Source organism: Vulpes vulpes, chromosome 15 (assembly GCF_048418805.1).
Source record: "Vulpes vulpes isolate BD-2025 chromosome 15, VulVul3, whole genome shotgun sequence".
Classification (NCBI taxonomy): Eukaryota; Metazoa; Chordata; class Mammalia; order Carnivora; family Canidae; genus Vulpes; species Vulpes vulpes.
Window position 1 is genome coordinate 40,424,507 of NC_132794.1, and position 11,041 is coordinate 40,435,547.

At 37.0% G+C, this 11,041-nt stretch overlaps 1 protein-coding gene across 1 annotated transcript; it reads right to left on the bottom strand.

Moving 5' to 3' along the window:
- Nucleotides 1-392: 392 nt before the first annotated feature.
- On the bottom strand, nt 393-1,391 carry LOC112919840 (olfactory receptor 4F3/4F16/4F29-like). The gene has a single exon (XM_025998342.2). The coding sequence runs from the start codon at nt 1,362-1,364 to the stop codon at nt 393-395; it is 972 nt and encodes a 323-aa protein (XP_025854127.1). The 5' UTR covers nt 1,365-1,391.
- Between the last annotated feature and the right edge of the window lie 9,650 nt (nt 1,392-11,041).

The window sequence follows — 11,041 nt, forward strand, 5'->3', positions numbered from 1 at the left end:
AAAGACACTACATTCCAAGGCTAAATTCACTTTTCCTCAATACTTCCAGGATCCACAGGGTAAGGGCCCCTATGAAAAATTGACCCAATCAGAACAGAGTCCTTAAGGAGAGTTTTCACAGTAGATATTAAAATTACTAACTAAAATGAAAAGATTTATGAAAAGTTTAATTGAAGAAATTAATTTCTCTTTTTTTATTTTTATTTATTTATTTATTCATGACAGACACAGAGAGAGAAAGGCAGAGACACAGGCAGAGGAAGAAGCAGGCTCCATGCAGGGAGCCCACGTGGACCTGATCCTGGGTCTCCAGGACCACAGTCCAAGCTGAAGCCCAACGCTAAACCGCTGGGCCACCAGGGCTGCCCAAAGAGATTAATTTCTAAGAATGATCAAAATGAATCTGAATGTCTTTGATTGGTCATGAAAGAACTCTTCCTGAAACTTAAAACCTTACCAAACAGTCTCCTCATTGCCACTTTCATATCCTTATTTCTGAAAGTATAGATAACAGGATTCATGAAAGGAGTGATAAGGGCATCAAAGATGGCTAAAAATTTATCTATGGGTAAGGTAGGGAATGGCCACACATAGACAATAATGCAAGGACCAAAGAAAAAGACCACCACGGTGACGTGAGCAGAGAGAGTGGAGAGGGCCTTGGATGAACCATCTGAAGAATGTTTGCGAACTGTGACCAGGATGAAGATATAAGACACAATCAAGATGAAGAAGGTGCCCATAGAGATGAACCCACTGTTGGCAGTGACCAGAAACTCCAGTCTGTATGTGTCTGTACATGCAAGTTTGATGAACCGAGGAAAATCACAATAAAAACTATCCATTGTGTTTGGACCACAAAAGGGCAAGTTTACAACAAAAGCCAGTTGGGCCACAGAATGGATGAGTCCAATGGTCCAAGCAACAGCCAAAAGAGAAATGCACATTCTTAGGCTCATAATGCTCAGGTAGTGAAGGGGCTTACAGATAGCAATGTATCGGTCATAGGCCATGACAATGAGCAGCACCATCTCTGTACCCCCAACAGTGTGAATGAAAAACATCTGAGTAATGCACCCTGTCAAGGAGATGACTTTATGTTTTCTGAAAAGGTCATAAATCATCTTTGGGCTTGCAATGCTAGAAACACCTGTGTCGATGATGGAAAGATTTGCCAGCAAAAAGTACATAGGGGAATGTAAGTGATGGTCTGAGATGATTGTGACCACAATGAGAAGGTTTCCTAGCATACTTGCTATGTAAAATATAGTAAAAAACAAAAAAAGAAGAATCTGAATCTCCCAAGAACTGGTGAGTCCCAGTAACAAAAATTCAGACACCACAGAGTGATTTCCTCCATCCATCAACTTCGTGTGCCAGGCCAACTTTGAAGTTACCTAAAGAGCATGAGAGGGAGAAAAACATTATATCCAAGTTAAAAGGGAAACCTGGCTATAGGATTACACAAATGTCAAAAACTGAAGACCACTTAGCTAGTGTACACAGTTAATAGAGATGACATAGTACAAATATCACAGAGAGCCAGCACCAAAATCTTTTCCATGCCTAGATCTTTGTTATCATTTAATTATGTGCCTCCAATTTAGTTTGGTCTTTAGTGCATAGGGAAGAGGGAGAAATGTAGACAAAGTTACCTAAGAATTTAAGGAGAAATACATCAGGAAATAGACATACTTTCTAATTTCTATACTGAACTATGCCACAGACTGGAAACTGCAAAAAGACACATAGAACTCTTTAGAATGGCTGCCCAATAGTCACAGTGTGGATGGATCATAACTTATTTACTAATTTCCCTATTAATAAGCATTTACCTTGTTTCCAGTTTTTTGACCCATGCGGACAATGCTACAGATAACTATCCTGATACATAAATACATCCTTGTGCATCGATGCTTTCCTCGCTGTGTCACAGATTCCCAGAGGTGAGATCACTGGGTCAACATGCACATATTTTTAAAAATATGTTAGTAGTGTTGCCCAACAGCTTTGGGCAAAAAAGCTGTAACAACACATACTTCTATAAGGATAAATGTTAACACTTTCTTTAATTGTTCCCAGAATAGTGGGTATAAAGTGATAGCTCACTGCTGTTCTGGTTTTCATTTTCCTGACAGCCAGTAAATTCGAACGTTCTTCCTTGGTGAAATTTCTGTTCATGTCTTTTGCCCATGTCATGATTGGATTGTTTGTTTCTTGGCTGTTGAGTTTAATTAGTTCTTTATAGATCTTGGAAACTAGCCCTTTATCTGATACGTCATTTGCAAACATCTTCTCCCATCTGCAGGTTGTCTTTTACTTCTGTTGACTGTATCCTTTGCTGTGCAGAAGCTTTTAATCTTGATTGAGTCCCGATAGTGCATTTTTTGCTCGTTTCCCTTGCCTTCATAGATGTATCTTGCAAGAAATTGCTGTGGCCAAGTTCAAAAAGGGTGTTGCCTGTGTTCTCCTCTAGGATTTTGATGGATTCTTGTCTCACATTTAGATCTTTCATCCATTTTGAGTTTATCTCTGTGTCTGGTGTAAGAGGATGGTCTAGTTTCATTCTGCACGTGGCTGTCCAATTTTCCCAGCATCATTTATTGAAGAGACTGCCCTTTTTCCAGTGGATAGTCTTTCCTACTGTGTCGAATATTATTTGACCATAGAGCTGAGGGCCCATTTCTGGGTTCTCTATTCTGTTCCATTGATCTAAGTGTCTGTTTTTGTGCCAGTACCACACTGTCTTGATGACCACAGCTTTGTAGTACAGCTTGAAATCCAGCATTGTGATGAAAGACAAACATTATATGGTCTCATTCACTTGGGGAATATAAAAAATAGTGAAAAGGGATAAAGGGGAAAGGAGAGAAAAGGAGTGGGAAATATCAGTGAGGGTGACAGAATATGAGAGACTCCTGACTCTGGGAAATGAACAAGGGGTAGTGGAAAGGAAGGTGTGCGGGGGGATGGGGTGACTTGCCGGGATGAGCACTGCGTGTTACACTATATGTTGGCAAATCGAACTCCAATAAAAAAATATACAAAAATAAAAATAATTTTAAAAATTTGAACGTTCTTGCAGTTTGGATCTTCTCTTCCATGAACTGCCTCTTCATGACTGTTCCTGTTTCCTACTGTGCTTTTGTCTTTTTGTTGCTTTTTTTTTTTAATTTTTATTTATTTATGATAGTCACAGAGAGAGAGAGAGAGGCAGAGACACAGGCAGAGGGAGAAGCAGGCTCCACGCACCGGGAGCCTGACGTGGGATTCGATCCCGGGTCTCCAGGATCGTGCCCTGGGCCAAAGGCAGGCGCTAAACCGCTGCGCCACCCAGGGATCCCTTTTTGTTGTTTTTTAACCAATTTGTAAGAGCTCTTTTTATATTACAGATATTAAGCATTTGTCATTTGTTTTATCTTTTCTAAATCAATTATCTATTAATTTTGTTTCTGGTTTCTTTAGTCAACACCCAAGTTTTTAACTGTTAAATGATTAATTATAGCCATCACTTTTTTGTACCTACAGCTTTTAAGATCTCCTTGCCTCCTGAATTATACATGTACACCCTTAGATTTTCTTTCAATATTTTGTTTTGTTTTGCTTTCTGTTTAGGACTATGCTTTATTATTTTTGTCTATGCCTTAAGATATAAGTCCACTTTTAATTTCTTCCAGGTGAATAGAGTAGTAATGGCACTGTGCATTAAATGACCCATTCTTTCCTCTTTGAATTTAACTACTATTTTTGCATTATGCTAAATTCTCAAGTATTTTGGGATCTGTTTCTGAATCCTTTATTCTGATTTCACTAATACACATGTCTTTTTCTGTAGAAACATCAGGGTAATACTATGTCACTATATCTGATAAAACAAGTCCCTCCCTCACTGTCCTTATTTTTCATACTTCATAAGCATGTGTTTATAGCATATAAATTTTAAATTCATTTTATCCAACCCCTCTCAAAATCCCATTGAACTTCTGATCTGAATTGTGGTAAATTCGTATATTAACTTTGAATGAAGTAGCACAGTTATGGTGGTGTCCTCCCATTCAAGAAGATAGTACATCCATCCATTTGTTCAAACCTTGTTTCATGTCCTTCATTATGATTTTGCCATTTTTAATATATATTCTATTCTCTCTCTATTAAAATTATTCCTATGTTTATTATAGCTTTTTTCTTGGCATTATAAATGAAATATCTCTCTCACTTCCATTTCTAGGTTCTTTTAGCTAGAATGAAGAAAAATAATTTTTTATCTGTTTTGTGTACTCACCTTACTACATTAGGTTATTGGGTGAATAGTTTTTACTGAAATATCTTGGGTTTTCTAGATTTACAATAATGTCATCAGCAAAAAGAGACAACCTTTTCATATTTAATTTTTTGCTGGTTTGGTTAAGATAGCATTCATTTTATCAACCCCTTATTAACATGAAAGTCCTACTATGCTTTCCTATTTTTTTCATGTTTATTGTCCTTTTTCCAGAGATACATTTCTCTATTCTTATTTTAAAATAAGATGCCAATTGGGCGCCTGAATGGCTCAGGTGGGTAGGCAACCAACTCCTAACTTTGACTTGGGTGGTGATCTTGGGGTCATGAAATAAAGCCCCTCATCAGGCTCCACACTGGGCATGGAGCTTACTTGGGATTCTCTCTCTTCCTTTCCCGCCACCCCTTCTCCTCCCCATCCAAAAAAATAAAAATAAATAATAACAAATAAATTAAATAAGATGCCAACTATTTTTCCTACCAATATGTTCTATTTTCTTCCTGCCTTCCCCCAACACCAATTAAGATAAGACCTTTAAAATACCTTTCTCCCCATCTTCTTATCTCCTCCCTACATTTAAATTAAATCAGTTCTTTTTAATCTTTCTGGAACTTCTAATTATTTTATATATTATGCCTTAGTCTATCCCCCCTCCCTATTTGGTTTCCTTCATGATTTCTATCCCATTGTCTTTATCCTACATGCTTTAAGATATCATTGCACCTAACATTCTAGCCTCAAATATAAATTTCAAGAATAATCATTCTTTGTTTAAATTCATCACAATTGTTCAGTTCCAAAGGGTCTTGTTTATATTGCTCATGAATCCCTTTACATGCTAATATTTCTTTTTATTGAAATTAGCTTCTACTTCTTCCAACAGCCTTGTGTCCAATATCAGATTAATATCACATATATTTAGAACATGCTTTATACATATAAATTCCAATATCTGAGATGAAATTTCAGAAGTCATCTATATAACCTGTCTGATTTCAAGATTTATTCAATATATCCAGTCCAGTCTGGTACTGTTTTTGCTTCTCTAAACTCTCAGGGATATAAATACCACCTAATCCAAAGTGTTAGACTCCTTGTTAGGTGTTGTTGGAATAATAATATGAAAGTGCCTAAAAAACTGTGAAGTAAGTAAACATCATGTCAATAGGGTTTGAAGTAAACTATGACTCTCAATTACAATATTTTTATGTATTGCTTTACGATAAAGTGATTAAAGCTGACTTGAGGATTTGATTTTGTTTTGAGAGTTTGCTTTTTTTTAAGGCTCCAAACTAAGAATTAATCTCATCCAAATATTTTCTGTCACAGTGGAGGTTGATCTTGAAGACAAGTGAAATTTTCCCTCAAGATAACAAAGAACTAGAATTTAAAATAAAAACCCAATCCTGTTAATCTTCTATATATACAAATTTGGGTATTGCATAGTTTATTTAAGTTGGTTCATTTATTTTTCTTCCTATGTTTCTTGTTCTGGAGGGACAGATGTAAAATATTGGTTAAAAGTGAAGAATCACAAACCAGACCACTGAGTTTAAACTTGCCTTAACCACTTGCCCTCCCACTAACCCTAGGAAGAGGATTTCAACTCTCTCTCAGTCTGTACTTTCTGATTAAGCCTTCTTTCCAGCTTATGTCTTAGTTTACATAACATACTCCCGCAGGCAAAGCTTCCTCTGATGGGAACCAAAACCACCCCCTTTAAGCAATAAGGCCTGCCCAGATACCAGCATGACCCCATGTGATTGACCTAAAGACAATGAGCCACCTGACCTCTACTGCCCACTTGCAGATACCCTCTGACCTTTGTCCCACATTTTCCTTACATAAACCTAGAAGTTTTTTCAGCACTTTGGAGACAATCTTTGAGATGTCAGTCTGCACTTATCCTTCTGCCTTTGGGGTTTGCCAGTAGTGAATGGCCAAACCCGGTCTAAATGGTACCCCCCATATCCAAGTGCTCTTGCTCCCCTAAGCCCCAGTTACACCCTGACCTCAGATAACTTACTTAATCTTATTGTGTCTAAGTTTACTTACCTGTTCAATTGGAGTAATAATAGTCTGATCCCAAAAAATGCTATGAGTAAAGAACTTAGTATTGGACACATAGCAAAAATTAAATAACTGTTAACTGTAATAATGTTATTATAAACATCCTCAGTTCACTGAACTCTCAGACTTGTCTTTTTGTCATTCCCTCGTTTTCACCTTTGTTCACTGTATACATTGATCTTGCCTTGTTCTACTCCTAATGGATTTCTTTTATATTCTAATTATGCCCTCCCCAAAAGCTTGACCACTATGTGAAAGGCAGTGGATATGAAAAGGTTTAATACCTTCATTAGCATACAAATGCTAGTTGAATCCAAGTAGGTAGGTGTATCACTCATTCAACTCTATCCTAAACAGTAGTCATATTTCCCATAGTCTACTAAATACTGTCCGCTAAATGCTTATATGTCAATCTTGCATATGTGGAATTTCACATGACTACCACAAAGCCAAAAATCATCTCTCCCTTCCCCAGGCAGGCAGCTTTTCTTTCAAATCTAGTATGGTATTATAAGCATCTTATCCACTCGGCTCTTCTCAGATCCTCCACTTACTTTTTTACTAGTAATTACCAAAACTCTACTATACAGGACTATTGATAATCTAACCTGAATATGGCCATAAGATGACTCTTCCTAAATAGCACTTTGGTATTGTAACTACCACCACCAAAATATGTTCAGTAGTTTTCATTGCTTCTGAAAGTACAAAAATCCTAATTTAGAGTGTGCAGCTACAATTTGGCTCTATACCATCTTTCCAGAATGCTTCTATGTTCAAGAAATACTTATTCCTCCTTAATACTATCTACTCTAGGGGTGCCTGGGTGGCTCAGTCCATTTTAAGCATCTGCCTTAGGGTCCTGGAATTGGGTCCTGGGGTGGAGCCCTGCAGTGGCCTCCCTGCTCAGTGGAGAGCCTGCTTCTTCTCCGCCCCTCCTTCCTGCTCTGCTATCATGCTCTCTCTCTCTCTCTCTCTCTCAAATAAATAAGTAAAATATTTTTTAAAAAATACTATCTGCTCTATCACCTCACCTATAGGTGACTTTCTCTTTAGCTCCCTGCATTCTGACAGCCATCGCCTCAACCTTTATACTGGTCTCATTGATGTGGGGCCACTGAGCAAATGGTCAAGAAAGAATTCTTGAGACATCTTCAGTTCAAAAATGTGCTTTTATTATAGCACAAGGATAGGGCCTATGGGCTGCAATGGAATCCTGAGGAGTTACTGATTATATACTTTTTAGTTAAAGGAATCTATATATACTGAAAGCAGGGTCTCCAAGACTTTGGAGGGCTAGTTATTGTCAAGATAAGGTTATTCTTTATTGCTTTAGTAAAGCATTAGTCATGAGACCCTTTAGATATGTGTTAGTGGGTCACATGTTGCAAGATGATTGTTATATCTGGAGGTTTGCAGTTATCAGAATGAAATTACATTAAGCAAAGCAAAGCTACATTGGTCGAACATTAAGGTTGTAGGAGTGTTATGCCCTGTATGTGTCAGGCATTTATCAGTGGGCTACACATTGTAAGGAGACTTCATTTTAGCTACAATTCTCTGCTTGCCTTTGTTCCCCTCATCATCATGAAGATCATTAAATACCTTGGGGTATCTAAATCTTCATCCTTATGATCTCTCTGCATCATTTCATACTGTTCACCATTTCCTACGTTCTGGAAAATATGATACCTAGTGGGGTGTTCAGAGACTTTGTCATTTTTCTCCCTATTGGTAATGTCTAGTCTATAGGCTGGACCTAATAAAATAATCTCACAAATTAGAATTTTAACTAGAGTCATTAACATAAGGAAGGACTTAAATCTTTATGGATTTACATTCTCATTATGTCGTACACCTGAAACCAATATACTATTATATATCAATTATACTTCAGTTTATGAAAAGGCAAAAAAAAAGCTTAGCCAAAAGAGGAATATTTAAAGGGCAGAGAAGAACTAGAAGTAGAAGATGACGGTCAGTGCAAACATTACTGGAAGCTTGAGTTGTCACTCCACAGGGGGAAAAAAAAAAAGGTTAATTTTTTTTTTCTATCTGGTTTACAGTTGAAGAGAAAGATCAAAAGTTATTCCCGGTACAGGGGCCAGAGACATTCTGTTCATTGAACATACAGAAAGATTCATAAGGAAAAAGTAGATAGTAGAATCTCTGATATTAATATAATATTATTTTAAAAGATCCACTTCCAATAGTTAGGAAGATCATCTTACTTAATTTCCCTCTTCCCTGAGAATTCTTAAGTGGATACAATTGGAGGGAAAAAAATTCTAACTAGAGTCATTAACAAATGAAAGGATTTAAATGTCATAGCTTAAGGCAGAATGTACCTAAATACACGGTGCATAACTTAACTTTAAGTATATGCAAATGTGTAAATTCTAAAGCCTACTTTGGGCATCCTTTTGGGGTTTTTTTGTTGGTTTTGTTGTTTTGTTTTGTTTTTTGTTTTCGTTTTTGTTTTGGGCATCCTTTTGAGTGTTTCCTAAATGATATTCTTCACTCCTCTCCAAACCTCAGATATAATTTACTTAGGATAATTATTTGGGAGTACTTTTGCTGTAACTTCCATATAGATGGAAACTATTATCATCTACCAGATAGTGATCCTTTGACACATGTGAAAAATGCTGAAGGGACCATAAAACTACTGATCAATCAACTAAATCTACTGATCAGCCATATAATTTTTTTAAACTCCTACACATCTTCTTCTTAATCTTATGATACCCAGAATAAATACTTTAAATTTTTTAATTTGAGTATAGTTGACATACATTGTTACATTAGTTTCACAAATACTTTTTACTAATGGTGTCTTTTTTTTCTCAACTCTCTTTAACATATTAGTAGTTCTCTGATTCTCTTCGCTGTCTACACATCATTTCTATTTCCTTAATGTTCTAATGAATCTTGGTTGTAAAACATGGGTATGAGTCTCTCTAATTATAAATATAATACAATTATTTCCTAAATGTTACAAGTCAGACTTCTGTTAATTCTGGCCCCTCATATTGGTTTTAGGTTATATATTATATTAGTATTATATATAATACCTGTACTACATCCTCTGGAAATAAAGATGCTATATGTTAGAATATCATTAGTCCTTATGATTAGCCATATGAGTTATAAAGTCATCTGAATTAAGAATGTTTCAATTCTCTCACATAATCATAACTAAGACAATTTTCTTCTGTCCTACCATGAACACTGCTATTTTTTCTCTTGTTTCATTAATCATTTTCTACAGGATATGAGTACCAAAATTTATACCATCAATTGCTTTTTTCTAAAAGTTTATGGCCTCTAAAAACCTTTCACTTCTTTTGTTGTACAATACACAGGGGAAAGTACAGGAAAGAAAATATGATCCATATTTTACAAATTAGAAAATAAGAACTCAAAGAGATTAAACGAATCACATAATTTTGCATAGCTAAGTGTCAAATTTAAGTCCAATTCTTGGAATTGTTGTAAAGATGCAAGTGAATAAAAGAAGTATGTGAAGAAAATGGCAAAATTTTAACACTTGCTATCTTCCTATGAAGGCACTGTGGGTGATTTTTTTCCCTTCCTTATACTTTCATAAATTTTCTACTTTGCACATCTGTTTCTCTTTTTAAAAAATATTAATTGAAAAAAAAAACAAGTTGAGGGCTTCTGGGTGGCTCAGTCAGCTAAGCTTTGGCTCAGGTCACACACGTTCTTAGGGTCCTGGTATCCAGCCCCTCAATGGCTCCCTGCTCACCTGCTTAGCAGGGAGTATGCTTCTCCCTTCCCCTCTGCCTCACCACTCCTCACCCAGCAAATGCGCTCACACACACTCGTTCTCTCTCTCTCTCTCAAAAATAAATAAAATCTTTAATTAAAAAAAAAAAGCAAGTTGACTCCAGAGTTCAGCCTCTTCACTAAACTGCTCTGTGAGTCGCTGACAACCTACTGTCAAAAATAACTTCAAGGGGGATCTCCCTGGGTGGCTCAGTGGTTTAGTGCCTGCCTTCCAACCGAGGCATGATCCTGTAGACCCAGGATCGAGTCCCATGTCAGGCTCCTGGCATGGAGCCTGCTTCTCCCTCTGCCTGTGTCTCTGCCTCTCTCTCTCTCTCTCTCTCTCTCTCTCTGTCTCTCATGAATAAATAAATAAAATCTTTAAAAAAAAAAAAAAAAAAACTTTCAAGGGCATGAAAAAGTAGCTTCTACTACCAAAGTACTTGAAAGAAGTTCACAGAAGAAGGTCTTAGTGTCATCTCCAGCTCTTCTACCATCTACTATCATACTGCCTTCTATGACTTCTCAGTTATCTACTACCCACATGCTGTTTCTGGCTGTCTAAGACCTTCACTATGTCATTCTCACCCAGATCTAATGTCTTTTTTTTTGTAAGATTTTATTTATTCATGAGAGATGCAGAGAGAGACACACACACACACAGGCAGAGGGAGAAGCAAGCTTCCTGCGGGGAGCCTGATGCAGGGCTGGATCCCAGGACCCAGGGATCATGACCTGAGCCAAAGCCAGATGCTCAACCACTGAGCCACCCAGGCACCCGCAGATTTAGTTTCTAAGTTCCTAGCCTCCAGTGTTATCCTTTCAAGGACCTTTCAATTAAACTATGTACACGCTAAGCCATATCCACATAAGGTGCTAAAAATAAATCAATGGTTACTT

Bases quoted from the DNA above. Each gene is read 5' to 3' on its own strand.
- LOC112919840 (XM_025998342.2), bottom strand. From the start codon at position 1,364: ATGGATGGAGGAAATCACTCTGTGGTGTCTGAATTTTTGTTACTGGGA.